Genomic DNA, 17,284 nt, shown 5'->3' on the forward strand with positions numbered 1-17,284 from the left:
CACAACCATCTCAGAGATTCAATTTCGGATCCATCAAAAGTCCAGCCTATACATCACAACACGCAAATCAAACAATCTTAATCGCTTAGATATGCTCATAGTCACGCACTCACCATGAAACAAAGATAATTTTTTAACCAAAAACAACAATCCTACTACCAGCAGTGACTTCCCATTCGCCAACTGAAGCTCAACTCACCCTATAGCCAAGCACAACAACCAAAAACAACATTTAACCTAAACTGTAAAAATTATGGAAAAATAACAGAACCCTCAGCCTAAAAGATGGGATCACGAAACGAAATCTAACCATCCACTTTCAAATACTACCATTGAAAACACTTCCTCTAGATATCCCGAAGCTACCCACAAAATTTCGTGACGATCCGACAAAAGGTTCGCTCGCGATCTTCCTTTGAATACACGCTAGTCCAAATCGCGTCTTAAACAAAACAACTCACGAAAACGCAGATAACTCTTAGAATTTTGACTCAAATCAATATCTGCAAAGTGTCACATCTAGATATAGGTCTTACCTACAATCCCAGAAATTTTTTTTACCTTTTCCAACGATTTTCTAGGTCGAACTTCTTCTCTACCAGACCCTGACAGTTTTGTCTCTCCCTCTATTCTCCAAAGCTTCAACTTCTTCCTTTCCCTCACACAGTCACACTAAACTTAGCTCTCTCATGTCAAGGAATTTTTCTTAGAAGACCGTGCGGCGGTCGATAATCTCATTATTGCCAACCCAACCTTCATACCTTGGACCAACTCTGACTGGTTTCGCCCTGCCTTGGGCTCATTAGGTGATCGGCTTCAGATTACGACCAGTTTGTGTACGAATGGCCTAATCCCTTCTTTTGAGTCTGATCCTCGATCAGCGACATATACCCAAACACCACCTGAATTGTTCTGTCTAACTCCAAAAGGATTCTCCAACCTGAGTTTTTCACGCCCCTCACTGAAGCACGTTCACCTACCAAAATGGAATATCCCCGCGGAAGCAACGCGACTGTCACAAACCATCCCAAGAAAACGGATCGTGACATTTTTAATTTATTTCCGTCATTGGTGATCTCTTACTATCTTAGTATTTTTTACGGTTTTAAACTTTTAGTTTGATATAAAATTTTTAATCATTTTATTGCTATTGTTAGACTCCATATGTTATGAACGATGGTATCATTATTTTTATTTTTATATTTATAAAACTATATAATCTATAGAAATATTAAATACATTAAATAAATTTTAAATTAATTGATCCGTGGTCGAATCTGTTGACTGAGTGACGCGGTGATTTAAAGGGTAATCCGGTTCACCATCCGGATCGGGTTTAAAAACATTGCTCTGCAGTCTTAGGGTTTATTATTTAAATTAAAATATTAAATATATCATACATCTATCACATGTTAAATATGCAGAAAACATTTCACAAGTATGTGTATCTTAAAAAAAAAGTCTGTGCGTCGTGAAAATATATATACTAAAGGTGTGATTGGTGGGTAATAATATATTAGACCTTAAGAATGTTTTTGATACAAAACCCTACCATAAGTCCTAAATAAAATTACTGGCTCTAGAACTTTATGGTAATTGTTAATCTAAACTCCCTCCTTTCTTGATGTTGCATTGGCGATTGATCGACTTAGTCACACTTTTTTTGAAGGTGGAGCAAAAGATATGGCACTAAAAGATTGTTCCTTAGATGGATAAGATGCATTAGCCTTGAGGAAGAAAAAGTAGACATGGCGAGCAACATAAAGTGTTGCATCATGTGACAAATAATGAGAAAGAGGTGGTGTGTTAGCGGAAAGCTCTTGCCGTTGAGATCACTATTCACTACAGATAACGATGTTAGAAACATAAACTGGTCAAATCAGATAGGTGTGAGGATATAAGAAAATATAAACGTCCAAATAGCGTTAAAGCATCAAGAAAAAATTAAGATATCATCATTATTAAGAAGAAGATTACCATGTCTGATAATCAATTTATAATCAGAATTTATGATCAGATTTACGGAGTGGTCATTGAAGGATGATAAGGTGAACGCAAGAAGACTGAGCTAAATTTCATTCGAAAAAAAAAAAACTTAGCTACATACTTGTTTATGTAATCTAAAATACATGATGTAGGCATCATTCGCAAGTATGACGCAACAAAAGACCAAACAGGTTGTTTACAAAATATTAAAATCCCAAATATTCGACCACCAAAAAATTGATTTTGTTAAGATTAAGCATTCGCTATGAATGATCGCATGGAAATTAAACAAGTGATTTTTTTTTTGTTAACCATAAAACAAGTAATTTTGTTCATGTTTAGACCAACATTGCGTAAGATTTTCATATTATCACTCTAAATTATGTTTTCAAATCTAATATGATATGAAACATTAGATAAGTTTAAACACAAAAACAAATCTTCTACAAAACGTCAAAGTGGAAGAAGAAAAAAATGAAATAAAGAGGAAGTTAGGAAAGAAAAAATGAAATAAATACCTTATAAAAATAAAAAATAAAGAATAATATGATTGAATCTAACAGAGATGGTTAACAAAAAAAAAACTCTGAGAGACGACTACAAATAAATTAGAGATGGTTAACAAAATAAATAAATTATTAGAGAAGATATAGATGAAAAAAAAACTATATAGAATAATAATAACAAACAAAAAATAAATTTCAATTGAAACTTAAGTTAATTAATTTAAAAAATGTCAATTGTTAAATATATAGAATGAATAAATCAATAGTATCATATATGTTATAAATATTAAATGTTAAAAAAATATCATATGACTTTTTAATGTATAACTAGAATTGAATTTAAACTTTAGTTAATTAATCTAAAAATCTCAATCGTTAAATATATTACCGGGCATAGCCCGGATATTTCTCTAGTTCTTTTAATTATAGTATTTCTTCTTCTATATTTCACTTCATTTAAGTATGAGTGCTATGTTTCATTCTAATTTTCTACTAACTAAATATAATTTTCATTAAACATATGATGTCATATTTTTTTAATCTTAAGGACCAAATTTGTTTTAAATTTTTTTTTTTTTTTTTGAAAAACACTTAAACCTCAAATTTTAAATAAAATAAACATTATAATAATCTTAATATAGTTATCTATTGGATCACAAAAACTAAATATAATGATACATATATTGAAAATGAATTGCAAAAATTTATTCGAGATAAGAAAGAGGTAAGAAAAAAAATATTTGATAAATGTATTAGAATTATTTATTTCATTATATATTGCATAACTAAAAAATACATTAATATTTACGTTAGAAAATAATCAAATATCCAACGTAAATAATGGAGATGGATATTTTCAACTTCATTCCCTTCTTGTGTGATGATTAAAATTGATATTTTTAACTTTCAATCTCCAATAAACCTAAAAGTTTTGTTATAGCCATCAAAACTTTTATTTTACATATGTTAATTCAAAATTAAAAATAGAAAAATTAAAGAAGAAATAGGTATAATCTATTATGGTGTTAAGAACAAAAAAAATGAGAAAAAAATAGAATCAAATTCTTACAATAATGTTTTTATTGATTTCAACCCATATAACAAAAAAAAAGATATATGAATATAGTAGAAGAGGATGAGAGAATGATTACTTATAAGATGATAATCTAAAATAGATAATGGAGATGAATCTTTAAACAAATCAGAAAACTAATGTAGAACTTAAATTTAGAATTAAGCTTTTACAATGATATTTAATTTGAGTTTTTAACCCATACAACGGGGATATAGCCCTTTCAACCCGAACATATTGTAAAGTGCGTTTTTATACCTCAACAAAGTTATAGTTCCTTTTTCAACCCCAACACTAAAATAATTTAACTAAACTACACAAATTATTAGATTTGAGTGTAAACCTACATTAACTTAAACAAAATTAGTCAAGCGTTTGTTTTCGCTCACTTAGACGACATGATGGCGACGATGTATCATTTATCTTAACCACATGACATTGTTTAAATTTATAAACTCAATCGAAAGACGTTATTTTGATCATTTGAATCCATAAACTCAACAAAACGACGATGTTTTGTTAACACAAAATAACACTGGTAAAGACAAGATGACACTTCCTTGTTAATGTATTGAGTTTATGGACTCAAATGACTAAAACGGCGTTATCCTTCATGACTATCATATCGTTTAATTAAGCAAAAACAAACAGTTGACTAATTTTGTTTAACCCAATGCAGTTGTTTAAATCTAATAGTTTGGGTAGTTGTTTTGAATTATTTTAGAGTTGAGGTTATAAAAAGTACTATATCTTTGTTGATATATAAAAACGTACTTTACAATTTGTTAACACAAAATAACACTTGTAAAGTCAAGATGACACTTCGTTGTTAATGTATTGAGTTTATGGACTCAAATGACTAAAACAACGTTATACTTCATGACCATCATATCATTTAATTAAGCAAAAACAAACAGTTGACTAATTTTGTTTAAGTCATTGTAGTTGCTCAAATCTAATAGTTTGGGTAGTTGTTTTGAATTATTTTAGTGTTGAGGTTGAAAAAAGCACTGTATCTTTGTTGATATATAAAAACGCACTTTACAATTTGTTCGGTTGAAAAAACAAATCAGAAAACTAATGTAGAACTTAAACTTTAGAATTAAGCTTTTACAATGATATTTAATTTGAGTTTTTTAACCCATACAACGGGGAAAGAGCCCTTTCAACCCGAACATATTGTAAAATACGTTTTTATACCTCAATAAAGTTATAATTCCTTTTTCAATCCCAACACTAAAATAATTTAACTAAACTACACAGATTATTAGATTTGAGTGTAAACCTACATTAACTTAAACAAAATTAGTCAAGCGTTTGTTTTCGCTCACTTAGACGACATGATGGCGATGATGTATCATTTAACTTAACCACATGACATTGTTTAAGTTTATAAACTCAATCGAACGACGTCGTTTTGATCATTTGAATCCATAAACTCAACAAAACGACGATGTTTGTTAACACAAAATAACACTGGTAAAGACAAGATGACACTTCCTTGTTAATGTATTGAGTTTACGGACTCAAATGACTAAAACGGCGTTATCCTTCATGACTATCATATCGTTTAATTAAGCAAAAACAAACAGTTAACTAATTTTGTTTAGTCAATGTAGTTGCCCAAATCTAATAGTTTGGGTAGTTGTTTTGAATTATTTTAGAGTTGAGGTTAAAAAAAGTACTATATCTTTGTTTTTATATAAAAACGTATTTTACAATTTGTTAACATAAAATAACACTTGTAAAGACAAGATGACACTTCGTTGTTAATGTATTGAGTTTATGGACTCAAATGACTAAAACGACGTTATCCTTCATGACCATCATATCGTTTAATTAGGCAAAAACAAACAGTAGACTAATTTTGTTTAAGTCACTGTAGTTGCTCAAATCTAATAGTTTGGGTAGTTTTTTTGAATTATTTTAGTGTTGAGGTTGAAAAAAGCACTGTATCTTTGTTGATATATAAAAACGCACTTTACAATTTGTTCGGTTGAAAAAACAAATCAGAAAACTAATGTAGAACTTAAAATTTAGAATTAAGCTTTTACAATGATATTTAATTTGAGTTTTTAAATCCATACAACGGGGAAAGAGCCCTTTTAACCCGAACATATTGTAAAATACGTTTTTATACCTCAACAAAGTTATAATTCCTTTTTCAACCCCAACACTAAAATAATTTAACTAAACTACACAGATTATTAGATTTGAGTGTAAACCTACATTAACTTAAACAAAATTAGTCAAGCGTTTGTTTTCGCTCACTTAGACGACATGATGGCGACGATGTATCATTTATCTTAACCACATGACATTGTTTAAGTTTATAAACTCAATCGAACGACGTCGTTTTGATCATTTGAATCCATAAAATCAACAAAACGACGATGTTTTGTTAACACAAAATAACACTGGTAAAGACAAGATGACGCTTCCTTGTTAATGTATTGAGTTTATGGACTCAAATGACTAAAACGGCGTTATCCTTCATGACTATCATATCGTTTAATTAAGCAAAAACAAACAGTTGACTAATTTTGTTTAAGTCAATGTAGTTGCCCAAATCTAATAGTTTGGGTAGTTGTTTTGAATTATTTTAGACTTGAGGTTGAAAAAAGCACTGTATTTTTGTTGATATATAAAAACGTACTTTACAATACGTTCAATTGAAAAAATCAATCAGAAAACTAATATAGAACTTAAAATTTAGAATTAAGCTTTTACAATGATATTTAATTTGAGTGACTGTTGCTGGAGATCATCAGATAAAGAAGTGAGTTTTGATGTTTTTTCGGTTTTAGACTTGGTTTAGGCCCAATCCTATCAGGACACTTGCTTATTGGCTGCACGTTTTCTTTGTGGCTTAGAATTATGATTGACCTTGGTTTCGTATTATTGATAATGAATCATCTTTCCAGGACTAATCCTGAGGCCAATGAACCAGTAACCCTATCAAGAGACACTGATACGGGAGATCATCAGATAAAGAAGTGAGTTTTGTTGTTTTTCAATTTTAGATTTAAGTTTTGGTTTTGTTTTTTCTTTTTCATTTTTTTCATTTTTGTATCTTGGTTTTTCATGGTTTTCAGGGTGTCGACTAAAACAAATCTGGATTTGGGATTTCCCTTGCGGTTATTTTCACTTGGTTGTGAACCGGAGTTTGTTAGAAGCATCAACTACCATAGCAAGATTAAATTTCTGCAAAAGGTGGAAAATGCTGTTGGACCAAAAGCGTGGAACCACATTTTTAATTCTCCATTGGGGGTAATTGCACGGTTCGTAGTCAATAATTTCAAATGGTCGTCTAAGGTTGTCGAAAACCTGCTTGTGAAGCAACTTGTCTGCGAGAAATATTACGAGATGTGGTGTTTGTTCGGTGGTACACCGGTTCGGTTTTCTCTGTCAGAGTTTGAAAACATAATGGGTCTTAACTATGCACATTTACCTGATGACAAGGAAATATATGTGATGACACATGTGCATAAAGTGCTGTGGACAAAGATAGGAATCAAGAAAAGTGAGAACCCAAGTAGGGATGATCTGATAAATGTGGTTGACCAGGTTGCAAGTTGGCGAGACGACGACGACAAAATTCGCTTTGCGTATTTGTCTATTTTAGCTACTGTCATCATCGGCAACGATGGCCAAAAACCGCTATGTAATCGAGCTCGTATGGTCATTGATTTGCCCAATTTTGAGGGTTATCCTTGGGGCAGATTGGCTTTTGAGACTCTGATTAAATCAGTGCAGCTTTGGAGCGAGGGTCAATCACAATACATGGGTTCATACAAGTACTTCAAATATGGATATACAATCTTTCTCCTAGTCTCGGAGTAAAGATTGATAATCTTTCAGGTACTAAAAGTCCTCCTCTTCTGAAGTTCAATGGCCAAAAATCGTATGGGAAAAAGGATATCGACATTGATAAGATCTTAGCTTATGATAAGGTATGTGGGCTGTTTCTTATGTTTGTGTTTGTGTTAATTCAATTTGTTTTGCCGTGAAAGATGTTGTTTTCACTTTCGTTTTCAATTTTGATCATTTTACCTTTGAAAGATGTTGATTTTACCTTGAAATATGTAGGAAATCATTAAGAATGTTTTCATCAATAAGTCAGAGCCACCTGTTTGGGATAAAGAAGGAGTGGATGAGAAAATTGACGCTCTTATGCAAGTCATATGCAAAGAAGGAGGTTTGGGAGCTGTTACTTGGGTCGATCATGGTTTGAAAAGCGTCAATAAGGAAAAAAACGACGGAAGAGTTCGTGGAGAGAAAATAAGGAAGAAAAAAAGAGAAGCTATGACTGAAGAGGATCAAGGAGATGGTGAAGAGAAAAAGATGATGAAAACGAGAGAACCTACTTATGAGGAATTATTTTTGAGAATCAAACATTTGGAGAATGAAGTGAAGATATTGAAAGGTAGAGATAGGAAGAAGAAGCAATGTAAGAGGAAAAAGACGAAATTACTTCTAACTTGAAGAAGCCATATTTCCTTATTGTGCATTAATACCATATTCCTTATTGTGCCTCGATATTTGAATTACTAATAGGTTACCAGATTAAAATCCTAATCATAGAAACCTGAAACTAAAGCCCAATATTTTTCACCAAAAATCCGAAACTAAAAACCAATATCTTTCACCTTTTAATTGAAAGCTACGTACACCATTTTAATTGACCCTTAGATTCAAGTGAAACAATTCCATCGAACTAACATATGCAATTCCAATATATCCCAAGCTATATACACCATTTTAATTGACACTTAGATTCAAGTGAAACGAATTCCCTCGAACTAACATATGCAATTTCTTCCTATTACTGTACTCCACATATAAAATTTAGAATTAAGCTTTTACAATGATATTTAATTTCATTGCTTTTTAACTTTTGAAGGGGCATTTTTTATTAGGTGCACATTAAAAGGGTTGAAAGGGCTATTTCCCCGTTGTATGGATTAAAAAACTCAAATTAAATATCATTGTAAAAGCTTAATTCTAAATTTTAAGTTCTATATTAGTTTTCTGATTTATTTTTTCAACCGAACAAATTGTAAAGTGCATTTTTATACCTCAACAAAGTTATAATTCCTTTTTCAACCCCAACACTAAAATAATTTAACTAAACTACACAGATTATTAGATTTGAGTGTAAACCTACATTAACTTAAACAAAATTAGTCAAGAGTTTGTTTTCGCTCACTTAGACGACATGATTGCGACGATGTATCATTTATCTTAACTACATGACATTGTTTAAGTTTATAAACTCAATCGAACGACGTCGTTTTGATCATTTGAATCCATAAACTCAACAAAACGACGATGTTTTGTTAACACAAAATAACACTGGTAAAGACAAGTTGACACTTCCTTGTTAATGTATTGAGTTTATGGAATCAAATGACTAAAACGGCGTTATCCTTCATGACTATCATATCGTTTAATTAAGCAAAAACAAACAGTTGACTAATTTTGTTTAACTCAATGCAGTTGTTTAAATCTAATAGTTTGGGTAGTTGTTTTGAATTATTTTAGAGTTGAGGTTGAAAAAAGTACTATATCTTTGTTGATATATAAAAACGTACTTTACAAAGATATAGTACTTTACAATTAAGATAACACTTCGTTGTTAATGTATTGAGTTTATGGACTCAAATGACTAAAACGACGTTATACATCATGACCATCATATCGTTTAATTAAGCAAAAACAAACAGTTGACTAATTTTGTTTAAGTCACTGTAGTTGCTCAAATCTAATAGTTTGGGTAGTTGTTTTGAATTATTTTAGTGTTGAGGTTGAAAAAAGCACTATATCTTTGTTGATATATAAAAACGCATTTTACAATTTGTTAGGTTGAGAAAACAAATCAGAAAACTAATGTAGAACTTAAAATTTAGAATTAAGCTTTTACAATGATATTTAATTTGAGTTTTTTAATCCATACAACGGGGAAAGAGCCTTTTCAATCCGAACATATTGTAAAGTACGTTTTTATACCTCAACAAAGTTATAATTTCTTTTTCAACCCCAACACTAAAATAATTTAACTAAACTACACAGATTATTAGATTTGAGTGTAAACCTACATTAACTTAAACTAAATTAGTCAAGCGTTTGTTTTCGCTCACTTAAACGACATGATGGCGATGATGTATCATTTATCTTAACCACATGACATTGTTTAAGTTTATAAACTCAATCGAACGACGTCGTTTTGATCATTTGAATCCATAAACTCAACAAACGACGATGTTTTGTTAACACAAAATAACACTGGTAAAGACAACATTACACTTCCTTGTTAATGTATTGAGTTTATGGACTCAAATGACTAAAACGGCGTTATCTTTCATGACTATCATATCGTTTAATTAAGCAAAAACAAACAGTTGACTAAATTTGTTTAAGTCAATGTAGGATCCCAAATCTATTAGTTTGGGTAGTTGTTTTGAATTATTTTAGAGTTGAGGTTGAAAAGAGTACTATATCTTTGTTGATATATAAAAACGTACTTTACAATTTGTTAACACAAAATAACACTTGTAAAGACAAGATGACACTTCGTTGTTAATGTATTGAGTTTATGGACTCAAATGACTAAAACGACGTTATCCTTCATGACCATCATATCGTTTAATTAAGCAAAAACAAACAGTTGACTAATTTTGTTTAAGTCACTGTAGTTGTTCAAATCTAATAGTTTGGGTAGTTGTTTTGAATTATTTTAGTGTTGAGGTTGAAAAAAGCACTGTATCTTTGTTGATATATAAAAACGCATTTTACAATTTGTTCGGTTGAAAAAACAAATCAGAAAACTAATATAGAACTTAAAATTTAGAATTAAGCTTTTACAATGATATTTAATTTGAGTTTTTTAACCCATACAACGGGGAAAAAGTCCTTTCAACCCGAACATATTGTAAAATACGTTTTTATACCTCAACAAAGTTATAGTTCATTTTTCAACTCCAACACTAAAATAATTTAACTAAACTACACAGATTATTAGATTTGAGTGTAAACCTACATTAACTTAAACAAAATTAGTCAAGCGTTTGTTTTCGCTCACTTAGACGACATGATGGCGACGATGTATCATTCCCCTTGTTAATGTATTGAGTTAAAAAATAAGTTCTATATTAAAAAAAAAAACACAAAAGAATAAAAAAAATAAAGATTTGAGATATAGTGGAAGATAATGAGAAAATGAGTATTTATAGGATGAGAATTGATAAGAGTTACAATTTTGAAAAATAAATATGTGTTAAATAAAATTGAGTGGAGAATATAGTTAATGCATAGTTTATATAATTTCGGTTTTATATTAAAATGTGAGTTAAATGTATATATTAAATGTGTTTTATTTGTGGTTTAATTAAAAAAAAATTTCAAAAAATTATATTGCCAAGTTGACCAATCAAAAGAGAGTGAAACCTTACTTTTATATATATGATTTATGAATAATCTTTTATCTATGAATAATCTTTGTCATCATATATACTTCTTCTTCTTATTCTTTTATCTATGAAACCTTACTTTTATATATATGATTTATGAATAATCTTTTATCTAACGTAAGTATGCAAACCCAATATTTATTTTTTGCCAAATCCTTTAAAAATAATTTAACAAGATGTTTTAAATCAAAGACCAAGCTATATATATGTTACTTCAAAGAAAACAGGTACCTAAAGAAATTTGAGTTAAACGTTTTGTTTTAAGACTATATATATATATATATATATATATATATATATATATATATATATATATTGTTTTCAACAAAATAAATGTTAAATAACTTTGAAGATTAGTTTTCTTAATTTCATTCAAAATTTGGAGATATAGTAAATCTGTTTTAATTTTTTATAGACCAACATTCGTTAAGATCTTGAAGGGCAAAATAACCATAGCGGAGATTTCATCAATTCTATATCTCGTTGCTCTCATGAGATTGTTGGACTACAGTCTATGGAGATGGATATATAGTTGTGACTGCACACTATGTAGATATGAAGTGGATATTGCATAGCAAAATTCTATCGTTTTGTGATATCCTTCCTCCTCACACCGATGATGCTTTAGCTAGTAAAATCCATGAATGCTTAAAGGAATGGGGAATAGAGAAAAAAGTATTTAGTTTGACTCTCGATAATGCTACAGCTAATGGAACATTGCAAGATATATTGAAAGATATGCTTAATTTAGATAATGATTTGTTATGCAAAGGAGAGTTTTTCCACGTGAGATGTTGTGCACATATCTTAAACCTCATTGTGCAAGATGGGTTAGACGTTATTATCGGTGCATTGACTAAGATTAGAGAGACTGTGAAGTATCTCAAAGGCTCAAAATCTAGACGTATTGCGCTAGCAGAATGCGTGGAGGGTGATTGTGAAGTCCTTTTGTCTTTGGATGTTCAAAATAGATGGAATTCTACGTACTTGATGCTTGAGAAAGCTTTAAAGTATGAGCGGGCATTAAATAGGTTTAGGTGGTTGACAAAAACTACAAACACTGCCCTACAAGTCAAGATTGGAAGAGAGCAAAGTTAATTCATGAGATTTTGATGCCCTTCTATAGTATCACTACTTTAATGTCTAGAAGGAGTTATTCTACATCTAACTTATACTTTGGACATATATGGATGATAGTGTTTGCTGGAATTGAATAGATACCACGATGACAACGTTATTCGTGAGATGATTTACAAGATGAGGCTGAAATATGATAAATATAGGGAGCTATACAGTGTGATTCTTGCGATGGGAGCTGTCTTAGATCCTAGGATGAAATTTAGACTTTTAAAGCGATGTTACGATGAGCTGGACCCATTCACTTCACAAGCAAAAATAGACCACCTCAAGAGTGAGCTTTATAAGCTCTTTGAAGAATATCAAAAAAAATTTCCTTTGACTCCAGTTGTATCTACAAGAGCAGGCTCTTGTGTTCTTGAACGAGGACGAGGGAACTTAGACGTGCAAGATGTAAGTTTCTATATTTGCAAGTTTAAGTACTCTTGACTTTATGAGTTTTAAGTTCTCTTGACTTTATGAGTTTTTTTGAGACTGTAATATGTTAAAATTCGTTTTCAGGATTTGTTTGACTTAGATGATGGTCCAGACTATATGGAAGAAGGAAAGTCGGCATTGGATATGTATTTGAAGGATCCAAAGCTAGAGATGAGAAGCCATCCTAATCTGAATATTTTGCAGTATTGGAAAGAGAATAGAAATCGTTTCGGCGCATTAACGTATATGGCAATGGACATTCTAAGCATACCCATAACCACTGTAGCTTTTGAGTCTTCATTTAGTATTGGATCTCATTTGATCAACAATTAAATACCGGAGTCGACTTCTTCCCAGTAACGTCCAAGCGTTACTATGTACTCGATCTTGGATACATGGTTACAAGGTTGATGATGAAGGTAAAAAATACTATTATTTATCAATTTATTTGCTTCACTTGGGTTAGTTTATATTACTAATATCTTCTCTTATGAATTGTAGATTGCGAGATAATCACTATTCGGTCGGATTCAAATTATGTGGAAGAACAATCTGTTGGAGAAGAACACACTAAAGATGAGAGCCAAGGTCAGTTTTTTATCTAGAACTTTAGCTATGCTTTTGGTAGATTTTATCTAATGTTTGTGTGTTTGATCTTTAAGTCTGTTAGAATTTTTTGAATTGTTGTGTATTGAATCACTCGAGTTATCTAATGTTTTAGATTTTATCTAATCAACAGGCTTCTCGCCAGAAAGCAATTCGTGAGTTCTCTTCTCTATGTTTCATTTTCAGTCTCACAGTGTTGCGTCTTCACTGTTCGAATAATAAAACTATAGTTTAGGTAGAAACAATCTTACAAGAACAGATTCATAGAGCATTTTGATGTTTTGGCCAATGTTTCAAAGGTAGGTTCTTTACTTACATTGGCTTGTGTCTATTACAATCCAAGTTTGTTGATTTGTGTATTGTTTCTTAGTGATTTGAGTAGATTCTGATGTTGTGTTTTGATTGGCAATTGTTGTGGGTGTTGCCAGTTTTATTTGGTTTAAAAATGGTTTATGGTACTTGTTTTGTTTGCAGCGGAAGAAGAAGCGTATGAGGAGGCTTAAGACGAAGAGACGAAAGATGAGACATCGATCCAAGTAATTTGGCTTTTGAAGTCAATTCGACGACTGTGTTTCTTGCTTCTCTCCTTCTATCTCTTGCAAACATTGATCTTAATCTTTATAACTATAGCTCTTCTTTATGCTTTTTAGACTTTTGTTTTAAGATTTTAATCAAAAAGAAAGTTTCAGACTTCATCTACCTCTTCACTGCTAGAATTTACACATTCTTTCTCCATTTTGTTTCAATCGGATATTTAATAAGTCAGGCACAATGTGTGTTACTTGATTCTTATTGAGATGATGATGATGATGATGATGATGATGATGATGATGATGATGATGATGATGATGATGATGATGATGATGATGATGATGATGATGATGATGATGATGATGATGATGATGATGATGATGATGATGATGATGATGATGATGATGATGATGATGATGATGATGATGATGATGATGATGATGATGAGATGATGATGATGATGATTGTAGTATGATAATTATTAATTATTAATTATGATAATTATTTAGATCATGGAAAATTTATTAAATAGATTAAATGAGTTTATCCATTAATCCAATAATTTAAATGAGTTATGGTTTCATCCAAACCATTTGCTAAATGAATTGGATTGACTCATCATCCATTATACACTAAACCCATATGGATATGGATTGGTTTGGTTTGGTTTAGGAATAAAGATGGCTGGCTACACGAAGTATCCGCGAAGACATGGCCACACATGCAAATGATGTTCTTGTTGCCAAACGTCCAACACTAATTACGTATTGTTTTTGTAACTAAATTTTTAAAATTTTATGTTGTATTTATTTCTTTAGTATATAAGATTGTATAATTGTATTTGAATGTTAATTGTAGGATTTCACCCGTGGTATACCATCCCGTATTAATATCGACCTAAACCCGTCCCACCATATAACTCTGTCCCGTGAAATTCAACATCATTTTTTATTTTTTTGCAATAATACTTTTATTTAAAAAGCATATAATTCGAGTCAATTTAAAAGTTTGCTTTCAAATGGTCCCAATAATATACATATTTTTGGAATTTAATAGAGTTCATCTATATTATTAATATTATAAACTTTTTCTAGAATTTAAATATTATAAATACTTTAAAAGTTTTATAAATTTAAATATTTCATAAAATTTTCACTATAAAAAATAATTAATCGCGGTGTACAGCGGGTCAAATATGATGATTTAGTGCAAATATATCAAATTTGGGCTAATTTTTTAAAACCTATCTACCTAATTTAAACATAAATATATGATGTTCCTTTTATATGACCGGAAGATGTTATTTTGAATTATTATAAAATACATACATAGTTAAAAATCGTAATTTTAAATATTTTATGATTATGTTATTTTGATAAATTATAACATCGTCCGGTCATATAACTTGTCCTACAATATTATAAATTTTTTATATGAATAATGAAAAGTTAGTTTACTTTTGTTGTCTTATGGAAAAAAAAAGAATAAAACCTGAGATTTGAAAAACTTTAATTTATTTCCCTAAATCTTAAAATCCACTTTCCATTTTTTTATATATCAAATAACCCTTTGCTATGCTTCTATCAAATAACCGGTTATCTATCAAACTTCATGAGACTCGCGTATCTCTTCAAATTCAGAGGTGTTTATTTGGACATAGACATGATTGTTTTTTCTTCGTTTGTAATTAACAATGAAACCTTCCTCTAAGATTCTTTTTTTTAGTTGAAACCCTAATTAAATCAATTTCTATAAAAAATCCCATCAGGATTGTTTGGGTTGATAATAATTAACCAATAAAAATTAGTCCAGACCCATATAAGTTGTCACGTCATCAATTACAATTACGTTTTTCTTCCCATAGCCCATTTGGTAAAATACGGTTCAAGCTGAAATCGAAACTCGAACCGGACTGTGATGGTGGTTTCAGATGGTGGCGAGCGAGTGAAGCTCAACGTTGGCGGCGAAGTCTTCGAAACCAACGCGTCAACAATTCAGTCATCTTGCCCAGACTCTCTTCTTGCTGCTCTATCGACTCCAACCTCCCATGGCTCAAATCCAGTTTTCATCGATCGTGACCCGGAGATTTTCGCCGTCATTCTCAATCTCCTCCGTATTGGTCGACTCCGAGCTAATTCCTCCGGCGCAAGCAAGAGCTACACGATGAGGCTATGTATTACGGCGTCGAATCACTCCTCAGATTGGCGATGTTACCGCCGTTGCTGCTAGGTTTCGATATGGATCTGTTTCGATGGAGGCGGTGATAGCGTACAGAGAAGTTGTGAAATAGATGGAGGCTTACCAAGAAATCAGCAAGGGTTTCCAAGCCGATATGGATATGTTTCGATGGAGGCGGTAATTGTGTTAAGAACTTGTGTTAGGAATTCCACCCGCGAAGCAAACCTCACGGTAACAGGTAACAATTGGCTGATGTTCTCTAATTAGATTGTAGATTTCTCGAGTACCTTACATGTCCTTTTTCCAGTTATTTGGCGACCAATCATAGTTATCCCGATTTTCTGTGATTTGAAGAGTAGAAAGCAGCGGCGGAGCCAATTAAGAGGGAGGGGGGCAGTTGACCCCCATAACATTTTAAAGTTTTGAAATTATAAGGTAAATTATCTAATGATTTTAGATATTTTGGTACAAAATTTCCTAGTTGACCCCTATGTCATGCCATAATTTTATGTCTTTGACCCCATTCATATTTAATTTTTCATTCAACATTAATTTTCTTTCTATGTTTGTTTTGTTTTTTCCTAAAAAATGATTACAATTCTCTAATGGTTTTTTTACATATTGATTCTTTTTCTTTGTATCATCGGATATCTTGTTTTTTTCGTTCTTTTTCTCAAAATTGTTTTGACATATATTTCTATAAAATATCATAAATCAAGATAAAATATATTATTTAATATTAATATGTAATTAAATAAAAATAATAATATATATGACCTCTATAAACAAAAATTCTGGCTCCGCCACAGGTAGAAAGTAAAGATTGAACCATGACTTGTGATATAAAGAAATGTTCACGTTTTTCATTCAACAGAAATGTTCACGTTTTTCATTCAACAGAAAGAAGAAGCTAAACATCTTGATCATGGTGGATGGCTCTTACAGTATGAAACCTTGGTTTACATCAGGTTAGTTCTTTCAAAATACTTGTGTTAGGAGAAATATTGACATTGACATATATTATTGAGAAAAGCAAAAAAGAAACCTTGAAAAGTTGTAAAACACAATTTATTCAAAAGCAAAATGGATCAAAGCAACTGAAAACCAAATTAAAACTCCAAACCACAGTAGCAATTCACTCTTTTTACTCAACAGGTCTTGTATATTGGCGCCACAAGTGTAACACTTTCAACAGGTCTTCCACTCTCTCATATCCCTCAAAACAGCAAATGATGCAACCATTGTTGCTGGTAAGGTTTCTGAACTTGTAATATATTACAATTTGGTAATGAGAAAGAATGTGTTTAGAGAGTGGAAAATGAACGACTATTTATAGAGTTTGGATAAGTATGTTATAGGGTTTAGAGAATATTTAAAAATAT

The 17,284-nt window shown here is 31.0% G+C and overlaps 1 protein-coding gene and 2 long non-coding RNA genes across 3 annotated transcripts; all 3 read left to right on the forward strand.

Annotated features, from left to right (window-relative positions):
• The first annotated feature begins 6,471 nt into the window (after window positions 1–6,471).
• Window positions 6,472–8,049, forward strand: LOC110229080. The gene is made up of 4 exons (XM_021027919.1): window positions 6,472–6,560; window positions 6,660–7,351; window positions 7,426–7,517; window positions 7,654–8,049. The coding sequence occupies exons 1-4, from the start codon at window positions 6,472–6,474 to the stop codon at window positions 8,047–8,049; spliced, it is 1,269 nt and encodes a 422-aa protein (XP_020883578.1).
• Window positions 8,050–11,534: 3,485 nt separating this feature from the next.
• Window positions 11,535–13,166, forward strand: LOC110229232. The gene is made up of 3 exons (XR_002332728.1): window positions 11,535–12,563; window positions 12,672–13,006; window positions 13,089–13,166. It is a non-coding gene; the product is annotated as an uncharacterized LOC110229232 (long non-coding RNA).
• A 2,384-nt stretch (window positions 13,167–15,550) lies between these two features.
• On the forward strand, window positions 15,551–17,139 carry LOC110229468. Its single transcript, XR_002332860.1, has 3 exons — window positions 15,551–16,140; window positions 16,803–16,870; window positions 17,058–17,139. It is a non-coding gene; the product is annotated as an uncharacterized LOC110229468 (long non-coding RNA).
• Window positions 17,140–17,284: the final 145 nt, after the last annotated feature.

Source organism: Arabidopsis lyrata (genome assembly GCF_000004255.2).
Source record: "Arabidopsis lyrata subsp. lyrata unplaced genomic scaffold ARALYscaffold_4, whole genome shotgun sequence".
In the NCBI taxonomy this organism is placed as follows: domain Eukaryota; kingdom Viridiplantae; phylum Streptophyta; class Magnoliopsida; order Brassicales; family Brassicaceae; genus Arabidopsis; species Arabidopsis lyrata.

What these genes read in the sequence shown, in the direction of transcription:
- LOC110229080 (XM_021027919.1), top strand. Translation starts at nt 6,472, where the DNA reads ATGAATCATCTTTCCAGGACTAATCCTGAGGCCAATGAACCAGTAACC. An exon ending in GGGTCAATCACAATACATGG is followed by an intron (nt 7,352 to 7,425) that starts GTTCATACAAGT and finishes ATAATCTTTCAG; the next exon opens with GTACTAAAAGTCCTCCTCTT. An exon ending in AGATCTTAGCTTATGATAAG is followed by an intron (nt 7,518 to 7,653) that starts GTATGTGGGCTG and finishes TGAAATATGTAG; the next exon opens with GAAATCATTAAGAATGTTTT.